This window comes from Hermetia illucens, chromosome 4 (assembly GCF_905115235.1).
Source record: "Hermetia illucens chromosome 4, iHerIll2.2.curated.20191125, whole genome shotgun sequence".
Taxonomy (NCBI): Eukaryota; Metazoa; Arthropoda; class Insecta; order Diptera; family Stratiomyidae; genus Hermetia; species Hermetia illucens.
In genome coordinates this window covers 3,177,309-3,195,137 of record NC_051852.1, presented here as the reverse complement: position 1 = coordinate 3,195,137, position 17,829 = coordinate 3,177,309, and the positions used below count along the sequence as shown (strand labels likewise).

Sequence of the window (17,829 nt, the reverse complement as noted above, 5' to 3'; positions counted from 1 at the left end):
GCGTCTGGTGAAAGCGTCGCATATACCGCGAGCCCGAGACGGTGTCCAATCTTTAGAGTGGAACTGGAAAGAGCTAGGGCGCGAATGGCATGATCCGAATTTTACAAATTAACATGCACCGGAGTGCAACCTCTCACCAGTTTCTAGCGCAGCCCGCTGCGGAGGGACCTGATTTCATGGCATCTCGACTCATCGGGTAAAGCTGCCACGTGGGCTCCGGATAACGTTCGATTTCGTGTTCTTGCACAAGGCAGAGGGAATGGCTTTTTACGGATTCAGTGTTTAGGGATAACGTCTTTTAGTGTTTACCTGACGCCGAATGAGGCGATGCTGGACTTTTGGTGCCTGCTTGATGCTCTGAAGGACGCCGTTTCAGGCTAATGCTAGGACTCTTGAGTGAGACATGCTTCAGCCAGGCCCCAGAGGAAACGGATTCTGGAAATGGCGGCGATAGCCGGGCTCATAATTTTAACACCGGATCCACGCAAACGTTTTTGCACCCAGACTGTGAAGGAAACATCCCTGACATCACTTTTGCGTTGGAATCTCTTGGATCATCGGTGGACATTGCGTTCGAAGTGGTGAACGCTTCTTATTGGCGTGCACCAACTAGGCGCTCCCCCTGCCTGTGGAATGTCACGAGGGTGAACATTGCGAAGTTCGTCAAAGCTCTTGGAGCAGACACAGTCGCATCGGAGGGCACTTCGGGGGGTGGTAGTGTCGCATCGGAGGACACTTCGGGGGGTGGTAGTGTGGCATACATCCTGTACGGGTTGATCTCAATAGTGCTGAAAGTGTCGAGGCATGCTCCCTTTTCACAATGAGAGAGCACGAAGAAGCGGTTCCAACCATTAAAAATAAAAAGGCGCCAGGTCTTGATAGTATCCCGGTGGAAGTTTACAAACTGGTGTTCCGCCAACGGCCAGAATTGCTGCTCAGAGCGCTCAATTATTGCTTGCAAGAAGGTAGCCAGACTCGTAATGATTAGCAAGGGAAAAGGAGACCCGGAGCTACTGTCTGCATACCGATCGCTATGTATGTTTGACCGGCAAAGCGCTCTAGAAGCTCATTTGGTTGCCTAAGGCTGGGAAACATCCAGGAGAGCTATCCTACTATAGACTGACATGTCTTCTAGACACTACGGGGAAAATATTGGAACGAGTAATTTATAATAACCTGCCTTCGGTGGTTTAGAGCTAAGAAAGCCTCTCAGACTAACAGTATGGGTTCCGTAAAGCAACCATCGATGTCATCAAATTTGTTGCTGATTTGGCCAAAAATGGAATTCATGAATAGGATAGTACCAGCAAATATTACGTGGTAGTAGTCGTGGATTTGAAAAATGCATCCAATTCGGCAAATTGGAGCCGTATATAAAAGACCCTGGCGATGATTGGTGTTGCTACCTATCACGTTGCCATTGTGAACAGCTATCTGCGAGAACGGATGCTCAGTTATGACACCGAAGATGGATCTCAGGAGTGCAGGTGTGTTAAATGGCTCCGTACTGGGTCTACTTCTGTGGAATTTTCTATACAATGATCTTCTTAACTTTTCGGTTCTGAAGGAGGCCACGGTGCTGGGCTATCCCGACGACTTTCCACTGGTTGTGGTTGCACAGTAACTGGTCTCCAACATCAGTGAGTGGCTGGACAGAAAACATGAGGAGATTAATTATAATCTCACCCAGATTCTCACCGACCAGGATAAATACCGTCAATATCAAACTGTCATGGGGTCCCGTAGGACCCAGCGCATATATTTTTCCAGTGCCCAAGGTTCGTGGAAGAAAGGAGGAACTTAGAGGAAACTCTAGGTGAATTACTATCACGGGAAAAATTTGCCCGGAGAATGGTGGCTTACCAGGAGGATTGGGATGCGACCAACTCCACGATGGTAACGATCCAAAAGAAACTGTAAAAGCGGAAGAGGTGAGCAGGGCCCCGTTTCGATCGCGCGGCTGGGAGGGAAGAGGTCCAGCTAAAGTAGGCTAAATCCACCCCGTGATGTAATCCTTAAAGCGTGTTCAGGCCCGTGCCTTTTGAACTGAATTGAATACATCTGCAGTGCTTTATGCAGAAAGGACTCCTCCAGGGTTGCAGTCTGTTACCAATTCTTTTCGGTGTCCTTTACGCCGCCTCGGATGGAGAAAGGTTAAGGTTTCAATGGACAACGTCATTTTTTTCAAACACATCGGCTACGTTGTGGGAATCTACTTACCCATTCTAGGCTTGTTGGACCTGGGCCAAATGATATGGAAAAAAAGAGGCACAAAGAGAAGCCAATACCAACGAAACCAATGTTCTCAGCCCAGCAGGTCATCACACTCTTCCAATTTGCGAAAATCGCAATCGACGTCGAGGACGTCAAAAAATGTGTGGGCAAGCATCCGGTAGCTCTGATGCCACCCGGCCGAATACATGGTTTACAGATTTGTTGTTGAAAGTATATACTCTGTCATAATTACCAAAAGAGAAGAATCGTCGTTAAATGGCCACGAAACTTTTGGGATTACCGGCTTAGTAATCTTTACCAGCAATTCCGCGCAGAGTGTTCTCAAGAAATTCGACTATTGAACTGATTCGTCCTCTCGAAAAAATGACAACCATTTTTCAGGCGGAGATTTCATTGGCAACAGAAGAGTGTCAGCGAAAAAAAGGGAGGTGACGACAGTCGGGCAACATTATCAGCACTAAACAGCAACGAAATATTAAGCCAGTTGGTGTAGAGTTATCATCAGATGTTGCTGAAACTTGACTGACTGAAAGAAACATTCTTGATGTGGGTGCTAGGGCATTCAAACAGACAGACTGGCACGCCAAGGTTCTGAATCCACAATGGTGGGGGCAGAACCAGCTTTTGGCATTCGGCCGTCGACTGTCAAGTCTACTTTGAAGCGGGAAATGGTATGGATTCATGCAGCTGAATGGAGAAATTTGAACCTCTGTCGGAAGCCAAACATCTTTGTGAAAGAACCCGAGGCGCTAGAGCGGCGTTTCTGTTGTTTCTTAAGAACTTGTAACAGGATACTGCCCCTTAACCACCACATGGAAAAAATCAGAGAAGTGGTCTCGGCTATATGCAGCCAATGCGATTAGGAGGAAGAGGCGGCCCTGCACTTCGTATGCAGCTGTCCGGCCTCCTCGGACCTCAGACGAAGACATCTTGGTAAGGTTTTCTTTGCACACTCTCTGCCTCTGGAGAATGTTCTCAGATTTGCTAAAGCCTTCGAACGCCTTAGGTGGGAAGCCTTTGAATAGGTGATTTGAGGTGATAATACAATAGGCCTAACAAAGGCCTCAGTGCTCGGAGCTGTGGCTCCCGTACACTCAGGATACTAAATTAAAATATGTTTAGCTGAAGGGGACAGTTTTCTTTTTCGCCGGAAGATGGCAAGAGGGTTCAGATTAAGAGAAGGGAGGTTCAGAGAGGATGCTGTCATGGAGGCAGTGAATGCTGTTTATCGAGGTGGGCATCCATCGTTGATTCCAATGGGTAGTGCTCCTCGTAATGCTTGATGTCAGAAATACCCTCAATTCCCTAAAATATGCTAGGCACACTCGAAAATTTGGTTTACCTCACGTGAATATTGAGAGACTGGAGGGTCAGAGGTGGATAAAGAGATCTTAGGGCTTCACCTCTGAAACATATTTGGTGATAGACTGCAAAAATTCGACATGCCAAATGAATCACGTCTGATCTATTATGCAGATGACTTTCCGACACTTTTTGCTGGACATCCTATTGAACAGACCAAAGCAGATCTGATAAGCTAATGGATGGATGCTCATGGCTCATCTTGACTAAAAAGACAATTCAGGTTCTGCGTCGCATGTCGATTGGCAAGTTAATTGTAGAGTCAAAGCCACCGGTTAGATATCTTGGATTGACGCCTGCCTTGAAGAAAAACTTTTTGAAGTGAATCAAACCAGCAACGAACAAGGGCGTAGTCGGAATTCGGCTTTAACGACAGGAAACGTCTTCTTATGAGTGTAACAAAATCCATCCTAGTCTATTGCGCGGAGGTTTGGGCTAACGCCTTTGGCAAGGATGTGTATCGTATTGCCTTGCTTAGGTGTAGAGCTGGACAACTTTGCGGGTGGCATTTACTTGTCGCGTTATCTCAAAAGTGGCTGTGATGGTGCTTCTTGCTAAGGAACAGAAGATCATCTTCAAGCGAAGGACTCAAGGAAATGGGTGACAACTCGCTTAAAAAAATGAATCAAGAGTCAGCTGGACAGCACGGCTCATCGCCAACTTAGGTCCGCAGCAGATCCGAAAGGGTAGTGAGATTGATTACTTCCTCACCCAAATACTAAGCAGGTATGGAACTTCTTCCATGTTACCTACACAAGATCAGAAAGACAAGATTCCCTGATTGTGCGTTGGGCAATGCGGTGGTGGACGAAACCGATCACATTTTTTTTTCCTGTGGACTGTGGTATGGGATTCGTCAGCAACGGTCCAAAGCTAATTCTTTGATGACAGGCAGGTGCTTAGTTGGTAATCCGACAATTTAACGCTGCGGGAGTCCAACACTCAGTGTATAGTTAGATTCACCTATCCTTCCTAAAAAGGAAACCAGGAATGTAGCCATATCTGGGGAAAATGGGAAATAAAACATAAGAAATTGCCTCGAAAATAGAAAACAAAATAATTAGCTCAGAAATTAGAACCGCTTATTCTAATTTCAGAGCGGCGCATGTAAACAAATTATTTGATCTAATTTCCAAAGTTTTGTAATTTCCGCGAGTTCTAATTTTCGAGCAACTTTGTCATCTTATCTAAGACCGATCCATATCGAGAATATTTAGTAAGATTGTTTTGAATCTGGTATTTTGATACTAATCTCATCTTGGATCCTTTTCAGTAGGCAAGGGTTTTGCCTTAATCACAGCTGACCAGTGGGAATACAGGAATTCCTCGACTTGCACCTTCAATTGGTTTAATAAAAACGTATCTAAGTTGAAAAATGTCCTTATTTAGGACATTTTGCTTGCACGTTATGATCTATTGTCGCGTGCTTACAAAGCGCTGGATATTCCGTTTCGTCTTTTCGTATTCGGTCCGCTTTGTCTTTGTGCTGGCATAATTTAAAGTGTTATGATAACATGTCGAATGGTGGCAAACACTTTTTTTTCCCAACGGAAACTGAAATGGCTACTAAAATCCTGCATAGTACAATTTCAGCCATTTAGTTCACCATTTCTGTAATTTTTTTTTTTTCTCACTTTCCTCCATACATAACTCATATTGCAAAAAAAATCATCAAACCACACGCAATTGCAAGATCCACTTTAGTAGTATCTTTTCGTCAATTAAACAAAAATCTCAAATAAAAAATGAATTTTTTCTCTTGGGCAACTTTCCTTTTCATCATCTTAATCCGATGCTTGCCGAGCTAAGTAACTTAGTTGCTTAATGCCGGCAGTAACAACTTACCAATTGAGTGTTTGATAGCAGTTTTGCTTTTTTCACTCTCCCCCTCATCAAGAGACGGAAAAGATACGAGGAAAATAAACGGAACATTAAAAAAAGTCAAATGTTCGGGTCAGGTAGCCTCATTACCTGGGCTGGAAGCCTGGAAAGACTCTCAAAATATTTTTATCTTTTTCCTATGCCAAGAAGACGCTAACAATAACGACCACAATAATTCGCTAAATTTCGAACACCATCTAAGTCTTCTTCCGAGATAAGTTGCAACATTGGAAACTTTTTGTGTAAAAGATACGGCGAAAAGGTAAGGCAAAATAACTGAAATTCACCAAATCAATGATGATGCGAAAAAGATACGTATACTGGCGAATAATCTGTGAAATATACGCTATTGCACCAGCGTGCGAGGTTTTCCTGTTCCATGCGAACAATATGATTTCTGATTGCGCCAATAGGCCCCGACTCCTAGTTAAACACGGACCCCGAAAATATTGTTTAATAACAATTAATACTTTGCTAATGTTGCAATAACAGCGGCAAGCGTTGTAGGTGAAATTATCTTTAATTCCTGTAACTTTAATTATTGTTGCTAATTGGCATGGAGTGTGCAATAGGGGCAGGTGTCGCAGGCGTTTTTATTGTGCCTTTCATATTGGGTCTAATGTTTTGGGGATCGTAAAAGAGTGGCGACGATTAAAAACAAACAAATGCTTATACGAAAATATTGCACAATGTCAATGTTAAATGTTTTGATGAAATACAATGAGATTATGCAACTCACGAAAAGTTGATAGTTTTCGGGGGCTATACCGGCATGCGCGGTCAATGTTATCAAAATGTGGACTGGGGATGGTGTGAGTGTTTACGAGGAATTTACATATCCAATGGTTTGATCGTTTTCCGGAATGTTCACTGAGTACCCTCTCCAAATAAAAGATTCTCGAATCTTCGATTAAAATCTTGAATCTTATCCTTGCACAATATCATCTCTTGATCAATACTTACCCCCGTACTGTGATATGCTCGCCAGAACAATCCAAAACAGAACCATACTCCAGATAGTGTGTCCTAAGGTGCTGATAATAGCTCTTACCCATGGATTGACTCGAAATTCCACCGTATGGAATCCATATCCAAATCCGGCCAATATCAACACACAAGCAATCCAACCTGAAAGATTAATTACATTCACATTTTTAATGATTGCAAAACCAATTTCTCTGCAAACTTCCCCATCGATACCCACCGAACACAATTACAAAAATATTCATCTCGAATTTCCCTCCAGCTTTGTACAGTGTGTACCCAAGACACATGCCCAGCAAGTATGGTGGAATTCGGACCCAGATTTTATCGAAGATGAGGTAGAAAGCCATCAGCTCGTGCTCAACGTCTCGCCTATAATGGTGAGTTTCGGATAAAGATAGCTTCATGATAAAGTCAGTAAAAGAAAGCTTAACCGAAAATTTTGCATACTTTACAGCGGGAATGTAGTCAACTTCAACCACGGTGGTTGCTAGTATCGAAGCTATTAAAATGCCGGTGCAGATAGCTCCAGCGTATTTTGGATGAATCTGGGCCAGGAGAAGGACTAGGCAAGCCGCGATGAAGAAGTGAACCTCGAGGGATATGAACCAGGTCCAGAGCATGCACTGAAAAGAATGAACTTTCAATTATCTTTAGGAATAAGATAGATTAAAGATACTTGTTTATGAGGGTAGATATACAATATTTTCTCACCCTGTCAACGATGGGGAAGAAATTCTCAATGTAAAGAATGTTGAGCCATTTATCGTGGACGCAAGTGATGTGATCGAATGATGGCAGATCTAAGGCTGAGTTCGAATAAAAGTATTTAGATGTGAGTTCAGTGCAGATTAAAACCAGCGTGTAGGGCAGGATTATGCTGAAATTAAAAGTTTAATAATGATTGGCACCAAAAATCGATATGAAAATGAGATAATGTAATGTCAGTATGTAAGCAGTATTCAAACTACAGCAAAATATTAGGTTGTTGCATATGAAATGGCCGTTTTGGCAATAAAGTGAAGTTAGTTGCGATTTTGGTGTATCAAACCGCCACCAGTTGGCGCTGTTGGTGTTGAATATTGAAGTATAAATGCTCTTACATTCAATCAAGGAGTCATTTCAGTTTTGAGCATCGTTGTGATAACAGGGAATAGAAAGGAAAAAAAGGATGGAAAAGAGCCAAGAACGTATACTTTTTCTGTATGAGTTTAAACTCGGTCATAAAGCGGCAGAGGCGACCAACACACGACGGTGGTTCGAAAAATTCCGTTCAGACGACATAGACCTTCAAAGTGAGCCACGTGGACATCCAGTACCATCGATTTACAACGACGAGCTGCGTTTGCTAGTCGAATTCGACACACGTCAGTCTGTGAGGGACATTGCAGAGAAACTGGGCGTACACTATTCGACAGTTTCCCGGCACTTGCAACAACTTGGAAAGGTGAAAAAGCTCGACAAATGGGTTCCGTATGCCCTTACGGAGCAAAATATGGCGCTTCGAATGGAAATTTGCAGTTCTCTATACACCCGCAACAGAACCGATCCCTTTTTGCACAGAATAGTGACATCGTCGCCAATCAGCACGCTGGCTAGATGCTGATGAGCCACCGAAACATATGCCGAAACCGAGCCTCCATCCGAAGAAGGTAGTGGTGACTGTTTGGTGGTCTACAGCTGGAGTTATTGACTATTCTCTTTTGGCATCTGGAGAAACGATAAATGCACAGAAATACTGTGCCCAACTAGAGGAAGTGCACCAAAAACCACCGAGATTGGTCAACAGAGATGGTGTGATACTCCTTCAAGACAATGCACGACCTCATGTGGCCAGAACAACGGTTCAAAAGTTGAACGAATTGCGGTTCTGCCTCATCCACCATATTCACCGCACCTTTCGCTAACCGACTACCACTTTTTTAAGCATTTGGATCATTTTTTGGCGGAAAAACAATTTAGGAACGAAGAGGTTGTCAAAATTGCCTTCGACGAATTTATCAACACCCGACAGTTGAACTTCTACGAAACTGGCATACATGTTCTTGTATCTCGCTGGGAGAAGTGTTTTGAATCGACTGGCACCTATTTTGATTAAATAAATAAATTTTTGTAAGCTTTACAGTCGTTTCAAATTTTAGTACAAAAACGGCCATTTCATTCGCAACAACCTAATAGAAAGCCATGGTGGATAATACAGGAGGAACATGCATCTAAATTTGACAACATCGACGATACTTTTTTTTGGTAGAACCCTTACTATCTTCCGCCAATTTATATATTTGTGTATGTTATCTAGGAAATAGCCCGCCAAATATTCTATGCCATAATTGCCTTTCCATTATGACTTTCACAAAACAGGTTACTCCTCATCGAACGGTATATACCACATATGTTTCGACTTTCTGAATTGTCGTCATTGCCAAGAGGGATCTTCTAATCGTTGTAGATCTTCGCTTTGGATCGAACTACTCGGGTCCCGAGTTTCACGGTTCCATCCAAAACTTCAGTTCAGTGAATAGGCCATCCATTAAGGAAAATTGACAACTCCATTCCTGGGTACGCCATACAATGGAACCCATTATCCCAGAATGGCCTACAAGTGGGTTGCTCCAGGAATACGTGACGCAGAGCACTAGAGGAGGAGTGCAGGAAGTCTTGGAAGGAGCTGAATCACATTTCGGCTTAGTGTCAGTAGATGCGCATAGCCGAAATACATCGGAACCTCTCAGAAGACATTTCAAAAGCCGATGCAACAGTGAATAGACTGAGAGTGAGCGAAACTTATATTAGACGGACTTGGAAAAGGGAAACACCTGATAAATTTGCGGTGAGAAATCATTAGATATTTTTCTCAACCAGTTGAAATAATCCATCAGGCCAAAATCAGAACATGCAGACCTGGGATCATTGTCTAGCGTAGAGATGTAAATAGGACCGGGACAAAGGCGGACATAAGTACTACAATGGAAGACGCCTGAGGGGGGCCATAGGTAGCCATTAGTTAGCATGTGAAGGGCATAGTAAGACTATTAGCAGCGGAGAAAGTAAAAGTTGTCCATTGCCTTGAAGGCTAGAATGTTTTAGATGTTTCGAGTATGGCTACATGCTAGTGTCATAAGAAAATGTAGAAAATGCTGCAAAGAAAGCACACCATTATGGGCGTGGATTGCATATCCTCTCACAAAACATATATGCACTGATACGAAACGGAAGCCAACGTCACGATGATAGGTTAAACTATAAAAGCAACAATGGAAGGGTGAAAGATATAATAAACATGCCAGCATTGTGTGGTGGTATTAAGTAGGCCATTTGGAGGACGATGGCATGTTTAGAAGTAACATTCTTGAGAGCCACAATCAACGAAAGTAATATTTTCTGTTGCTGTTGAAGCAGTTCAGGAAAGGTTTCCTAAAGAATGCCAAGGTGGTCTGGTGGTCTGACAAAACCTTACTTCGACATGTAATGGGAAGGCATTTGGGGAGGTTGGCTTGGGAAGGAGACAGTAGTCGTGACCGGTTTGAAGACTTCTCCAACTTTCCCCACTCCGCCCTCGATGGCGCACTGTTCGAGCGCAGTACCGAACGTAAAGTCAGTTGGGTTTTGGTTGACCGTCAACGAGACCCACCCTAATTAGATCCATCCTATCGCAATAGATTGAGGAGTTGTTTTCTGAGTGTACATGACAGAAGAGGTGATGGCCTTGAAAGAGGCTATCATTTGACGGTCGCTCAGGTATGCTTTTGTGCATTTGATTGCAAATGCTCATAGTATCGGCTCTCCCAAAATTGAAGACAAGACATCCCTGTGATCCAGCTGTTGCTTAGCAATGGAAAACTTTCTTCCTGTGCAAACGAGAATATTTAGAGAATTAAGCCATCCTAACTTGCCAATGCGGACGATCCTCCAAACAGAAGGGAAATTATTTTTGCCATAATCGCATTCAAGAGCACTAGGGCCGACAGTTTCCCCTTGGAGCTTTTCCATGCAACTCTTGCAGTCCCCGCGGGGTTGTTAGTTCCACTTCACTGTGGGGAATGTGAAATTTCTTCCATTTGGAAAAGGAACGGGATAATCCTTAAGATTCCGAAGGAGGGCACCCGTTTTGATTATGACAACTGTACGGGGATTTGCGTGCTTCCTGTTGTTGCCAAATGCTTCCTGGAACGGATCACCTAGGAAGCTAGATCGACAGAGAGCAAGCTGGTTTTTGCTTTGGATCTTCCAGTTTTGACCATATTAACACCCTTTGGATCATCATAGAATAGAATGAGGAGCATCATTTAACTTCATCGATTTAAACAAAAGCTTTTGATAGCGTGAACAGGGACTATATTTGGAATGCTCTATGCGGCAGTGATATTTCGGAGAGAGCAACGTATAAGGACGCAAAATGTCACGTGCTGCATCAAGGATTTCGAAGTTCAAAGGAAAGTCCACTAGGATTGCATCTTGTCAACCATACTTTTTCTTCTCGTTATCGTTGACATTATTCATGCAGACTAACCAATCTTGGCTATGCTAATGAGATTGGATTATGCTGTCACCGCGCTATGGATCTTAGCGAAAGGGCCCTGGATTTGTAAAAGGAGGCAGTCGGAGTCGGACTAAAAATAAACATTAACAAAATTAAGGTTGCCGCATTAATAAGCAGATCATCGAAGACGTTGTTTAATTTCTCCAGGATGGTCGTTGAGTGGGTCCTTCTGGAACTCCGCGGCGGAAAAGTGGAGGTAAAATTTAAATTTTTCGAAAAATCTTGAGAAGGTTGAACACATTGCTAGCAACCGAGAACGATGGGGTGTATGTATAGTTGTCGTGCTACGTCCCACGAAGAGGTGGCAAAAGAACCTCTTTTTGAATCTGATTAGAAACATTTCTCCGGTGGCTTTTTGGCTTTTCTCTTGATTCTGTTTCTAGGGATAGGGTCCATTTTGTACTTTGATGTTGAAACGTCTCCATGCCAGTGGAAATCTCATATATATTTTGCCTGCAGTGATGCTCTGGATAACAGAAACGGTTTTCATAAACATCATCGTCATCAACTCCAATTTGGGCTACTCCTTAGTTATAGTGGGCTCACCAGAGCGCAATGGTATTGTGAAAGAAGCTACATTTTTTCCCAAAGATTGGAAAAACATTCAGGGATAGCTTGATATCATTATCAAGACGAAACTGGATTTTATCCACAACCTGACGATCATATTATCGCTCACAGATTTCGTCGTTATGTAGGCTACGGAATCGTCCATTCTCATGTAGGTTGCCAAAAATTCTTCACAGGATTCTTCCCTTGAACGCGGCTAGGGGTTTGCATTTTTCTTTTGCTAAAAACCCAAGTCTCCAAGGAATGCATAAGGACTGGCAAGATCATTGTCTTGTACAGTAAGAGCTTTGACCCTATGGTGAAACGTTTCGAGCGAAAGAGTTTTGTAAGCGGAAATAGGCTCTGTTGACTACCAACAACCTTGCGCGGATTTCAACGTCAAAGCTGTTATCGGTTGTGATTTTCGACCCTAGATAGGAGAAATTGTCAACGGTCTCAAAGTTGTATTCTCTTATCCTTATTCTTCTTCGTGTTTGTGTTTGACCAGTGCGGTTTGATGTTGTTGGTTGATTCGTCTTCGGTGCTGAAGTTGCCACCACATATTTTGTCTTGCCTTCATTGATGTACAGCCCAAGATCTCGCCCCAATTGCCGCCTGCTCGATCTGGATGAAGGCAGTTTGTACGTCTCGGGTGGTTCTTCCCATGATGTCGATATCGTCAGCATAGGCCAGTAGTTGGGTGGACTTGAAGAGGATCGTACCTCTTGCATTTACCTCAGCATCACTGATCACTTTCTCGATGGCCAGGTGAATGAGGACGCATGATAGGGCATCCCTTTGTCGTAGACCGTTGTTGATGCCGAATGGTCTTGAGAGTGATCCTGCTGCTTTTATCTGGCCTTGCACATTGGTCAGGGTCAGCGTAGTCAGTCTTATTAATTTCGTCGGGATACCGAATTCTCCCATGGCCGTGTACAGTTTTACGCTGGCTATGCTATCATAGGCGGCTTTAAAGTCGATGAACAGATGTCCATATTCCAACAGTTTTTCCATCGCTTGTCGCAGAGAGAAGATCTGATCTGGAGTGAAGCCTCTTTGGTATGGGCCAATGATGTTCTGGGCGTATGGGGCTATCCGGCCTAGCAAGATAGTGGAGAATATCTTATAGATGGTACCCAGCAACGTGATACCTCTATAATTGCTGCACTGTGTGATATCTCTCTTTTTATGTATGAGACAGATAATGCCTCGTTGCCAATCGTCAGGCATTGATTCGTTGTCCCATACCTTGAGTACAAGTTGATGAACCACTTGGTGTAACTGGTCGCCTTCATATTTAACCAATTCGGCTGTAATTCCATCGGCTCCTGCCGACTTATGATATTTAAGACGATGAATTGCACGGACTGTTTCTCCTATACTTGGTGGTGGCAGTATTTGTCCGCGCCTGGTGCGGTTGCTCCCTGTACTTTTCTAGTTCACAGAGTTGTTGGTTCTCCCAGGCTTCCTTTTTCCGTCTGTGAAGTCGCTTCTCCGCTCGACGGAGTTCGTGATAAGTCTCTTCGCGTTCTTTGAGAATGCAACATTACTCGGTATGCGGCATTCTTCCGTTCCATTGCTAGCTTACATTCATCGTCAAACCAGCCGTTCCGACTCCTTTTGCGGCTGGGGCCAAGTATGCTTGTGGCCGTATCCATGATAACGTTCTTCAGGTGATTGTGAAGATCATTTGTTGATGCTTCTTCTCCAGGTCCTCTGTTGACTGCGGTTATTGCGGCATGATAGATAATACAGGAGGAAAATGCATCTAAATTTGGGAACATCGACGATTCGTTTTTGTTGGTAGAACCCTTCCTATCTTCTGCGCGTCAACTACATATGCCATGCTATCATTGCCTTTCCTCTGGGACTTTCAAAAAAGCGCTTATTCCACATCGAGCGGTGTACACTGAATTGGTCTCGGGTTACTGACTGACTCTTCTAATCAACACCTCTTTTCTTGAACGTACCAGGAGGCCTCCCCAGTGACTGCTTCTAAAAGTGTTCAGTCTGGATACCACTGTCTAGTGTCCGCGGGATTGACAACATTTCTTTGCCTTGTTGTTGTTATCGCGGAGGCGGCATGAACTTCGGATTTCAAGGCCAGGTTTAGTTGGATCGAGACCGGTTAACCGATTGACGGCTGATGAGCTGATAAGCGGGAGATGCGCAAAGGGAGATCGGTTTCCGCTAGAGAAGGATTGGCCACGGAGGAGTTCTGCTGTGCTGACGTGAGGAAGCTGACTGCTTAGGAATTAATTGACGATTGTTTGCATCAAGATGTTAAAATTTCGGAAAATTTTTAGGAGTTGAAGTTAAAATAATTCCATTTTTACAATTATTCGTCCGAAAAGAAGTGTTGTGCGCATTGCGAGAACTTTTCTCCGTTTTATGTCGGCGGCGAAAAAAAAATTGAAGAATACTTCTGGAGACCCAATATTGGCGACCTACCTACTTAAAATATAAAGGAGGGCTGGTGGTGGTAGGTTAATACGAAAACCCATCGCAGGAATTCGAACAGCAGAGCATCCTGCAGATCACAAACTGGAGCATGGGTTCTTTGCAGAATTCTGTCTCGGTCATAGCTTCGATGTGGAGATCACCAATGCTATGTCCGGTATGGGGCTCGCGATGACCTTTGCGGATGGCTTGGATTTGATACTTGTCTAATCCAAATTCCATCCGAATATCACGGCTGATCATGTCTACTATTCGCAATAGACTTCTATGGTGGTCGTCAGTACCAGCATTCAGCCCATATTTGATTGCGGAACCATGTCCTCTAGCATCATTCAGTAGCCATGAAAGGGGATTCAGTGCCATGCAGAACTCAACGAATACGCTTGGAAGATACCTTCTCGTATATGGATGGGCTCTAAGGTATTGGCACCCACAGATGAACGCACTGATAAAGTGGTATGCCATCCTTCCATGATTGACGCCAAAAACAAAACTTTATTAGTTTCGGATCAATTCGATATAGATGTAGGACATCGACTAGCCAGGTATGCGGTGAGCTGTCGAAAGCCTTGATATAATCGATATAACAACTAGAGAGGTTTCTTTGACCTCCAGTTGATTGTTCTATAACGACCGAGTCGGGAATGAGTTGCTCTTTGCATCTCCTCGACTGACTCGACTCGGCACCCCATCTACTGCTCAGAGGTTCGCATTGACCCTTCCGCTAATAATGGACGTTATGAATTTGTAGAGAGTTGGTAAGCAAGTAATCGGTCTTGTATCCGCGAAGTCTTGCACCGTGTCCTTTTTAGGGATAAGGTAGGTAATTCTTGGTCTTTGGCATGAAAAAACGAGCTGGCTAGCACACAAACGGATCTTCACGGTCAATCAAGCAATAGAAGGAGAAACTCCCGCGTTTAAGGAGCATCCATCTCAGGATGAGATTGAACAATAAAATAAATAGAACGAACTAGGCAAGAACACAGATGGTAAGCAGCCTCTGCAAATAGTGAAACAGAAATAGTCGGCAGACGAGGCGTGCCCTGTAGAACACCTCAACGACGTGAACAGGAATCACTTACGATTGGCGCTGACGGATAGTAATTCGGTCGAAAATTCGGAAATGATCCTTTCCTGAGTAGCAGCGTAAAGGTGAAGGTTGTCCCATACGATGAGGTTCCCAGGAAACTGCTCGAGTCGGGTTGCCGAAAATCAACATGGATAGAGCCTTACGACCCCATGGAAGATTGATAATGATTAAGGAGGGAGGGTGGGGGGGGGGAGGAGCCTCAAGTGAATAGCGAACCTTTTCTATCCCGTATAAATGGAGAGTGCCTCGAGGCACTGGAAAAGGTGAATCACAAAGTGCAGATCGAAGTCAGTCGACGCTGCCAACGAGCTATCGGAGGAGATGAAGTTCGACGACCCGCCCGGAGCAGGCGATCCCTCCTATGCAAACAGACTCTAATCTGCTGGTACTATAATAATGAACTCTCAAGTGTTACTTTCGCGACTTATTGACGTCTACCATATTACATACATATACATACATATATGAGGGATATGGCGACGATTATAGTGACAGGGATGATGTAATTTTTTGGGGCACTCAAAGTATTTCTAAGCCGGGACCGGATCCTTATGGTTCTGCATGGATATATACATGCATACATATATACAATGAGGGTAGTAATTGGAAACATAATGGCTGAAATAGGAGTGTGGGAACTCGAAATTGAACTTTAAGGACAAAGCTAGGAGATTAGATCGCGGCAGAAGCAGCTAGTGGTTCATCTGACATTTTTGTTGATTTGAAACGGCACAGTCAACAACGATGATAACGATGAAATCACAAAGGACGATGTGAACGGAAAAGAACCGAGGATATTGACTAAAATCCAATTCAAGTCAATTGGTGAGCAGTACCGGACATCAGAACCGATGTCACCAAGATGCGACGTGATGAAGACATATCAATCAGGAAGATTAACGAACAAGAACAGAGTACACAGTTTTCCAAGGATTGACGATAAGTATGCGAACAGGTGGACATGCGGAAAGGTAAATGGTTACCACCCTAAAGGCCCAGGAAAAAGAGCCGTCCAAATACAACGAAAAATCGAAAACCTGCGAGACAATACCGCAGTTTGGTACTTTTAAAAAGAATGCAGTGTTACCACTAGGAATATAAAAGTTGGGCTGAAAAGTTCGTAGGCTAACACATGGATGGCGCTGCTGGAATTAAATCAACATGATTTTTAATTAATCCTAACCTTCAAAGGTACGTGTCCAGATGACAGCTGCCAGATTATTAGTTTGTGCATTTTCAGTGAAGCAACTTTTATTAGTTTGAGGAAAATGGATGAAAAGGAATTTCGTGTGTTAATAAAGCATGTGGCGAAAAAAGATATTGCTTAAGCCCTAGCCTAAAATTAGTAAACATTATCCCTATTGTACACCAGAAAAATCAGCCATTGAGAAGTGGTTTGCTAAGTTTAAACGAGGCGAAATGAGCACCGAGGACGATGCACGTAGTGGACGCCTCAAAGACGTTGTTACCGACGAAAATATAAAAAAGTTCACAAAAAGATTTTGGATGACAGCAAAGGGAAGTTGATCGGGATAATTGAGGCTCTACAGATATCAAAGGAACATTTTGGACATATCGCGCATGAATCTCTGGGTATGCGAAAGCTCTGATCAAAGTGGGGGAGCATGAGCTCACGATCGATCAAAAACAACGAGTTGACGTTTGAAGCTTTTCCTCTATAAAAAAAATCGAATTTATCCGTCGGAAAGGCTGTGGTATCAGTATCAGGTATAATATTCATCGACTATCTTAAGAAGGGAAAAGGCATCAACAGTCCTTAAAAACTGCATAAATTTAATTTTTCTATTGCAATCCGAACAGCTCTTCTATAATTTGAATTCGCTTATCGTTTTTCATCTCAAGATGTAAAAGGCCTTAAGGACCTTCATAAATAACCACTTTAAGAAAGAACGACAAAAAATATCTGGGAGCAGAGCAGAGCATTCGATTAACACTTTATGATGAAATATCCTTGACTACCAATGCAGACCCGTTTTTATATTGTATTACTTATGGTAGACTTCTGACATTGGAGAAAGACTTACATCACCTTAAAATATTATATTTATTGTTTAAGGGTCTAGAATTGAGGATAAATACAGAATAGTAAAAATATTAAATCAGATAGCAAACCTTATATTACATGGACATCAATTTCTGATAATATGTCCCTTCTTAATACTCACCAGCACACTTTATACGTAATCATGGCGGTAAAGTGAATAATCTGTTCTAACACTCTGCACTTCCCCTGATAGCTTGTTTTAAAGTAAAGATATGTAAGATTTGATCCGCTGAAAAATTAGATAAAATCCAAATCACTATTCCTTTTCTTCCTCCATCAAAAATATGCCAATTCCTTACCTCAAGAAGAAGAACATATCGATGAGATACGTTGAATTCCGTTTAACGAAGCTTAACAACTTGGTTGTCAGCTCAGAGACCGTATATCGGTTATTTGAGATATATTCCATCATGGAGCAAGTATACGCGATAATTATTGAAATCGTGCAAACCACCTGTAACCCTCTTATGGCTGACAGTTCCCATTCACTTTGGGTTTGGTTGACGAAACTCTCGAAATTCATTCTCCAAGAAAAGGAGAAAAGTAGCCTCCAGAAAGGACCCCCGTTCGATGGGATTGTTATTTGTTTGGTAGTTTTGGCTGCAAATATTTTGATGAATCCTTGAATATTAGAAGAGATGCATCTATAGTTTCTCAAGGATT

At 43.1% G+C, this 17,829-nt stretch overlaps 1 protein-coding gene across 1 annotated transcript; it reads right to left on the bottom strand.

Moving 5' to 3' along the window:
• Positions 1-6,409: 6,409 nt before the first annotated feature.
• LOC119655646 lies at positions 6,410-17,756 on the bottom strand. The gene is made up of 6 exons (XM_038061627.1): positions 17,466-17,756; positions 17,288-17,395; positions 7,177-7,342; positions 6,913-7,088; positions 6,683-6,834; positions 6,410-6,606 (listed from the first exon to the last, which is right to left on the bottom strand). The coding sequence occupies exons 1-6, from the start codon at positions 17,687-17,689 to the stop codon at positions 6,431-6,433; spliced, it is 1,002 nt and encodes a 333-aa protein (XP_037917555.1). The 5' UTR covers positions 17,690-17,756; the 3' UTR covers positions 6,410-6,430.
• Between the last annotated feature and the right edge of the window lie 73 nt (positions 17,757-17,829).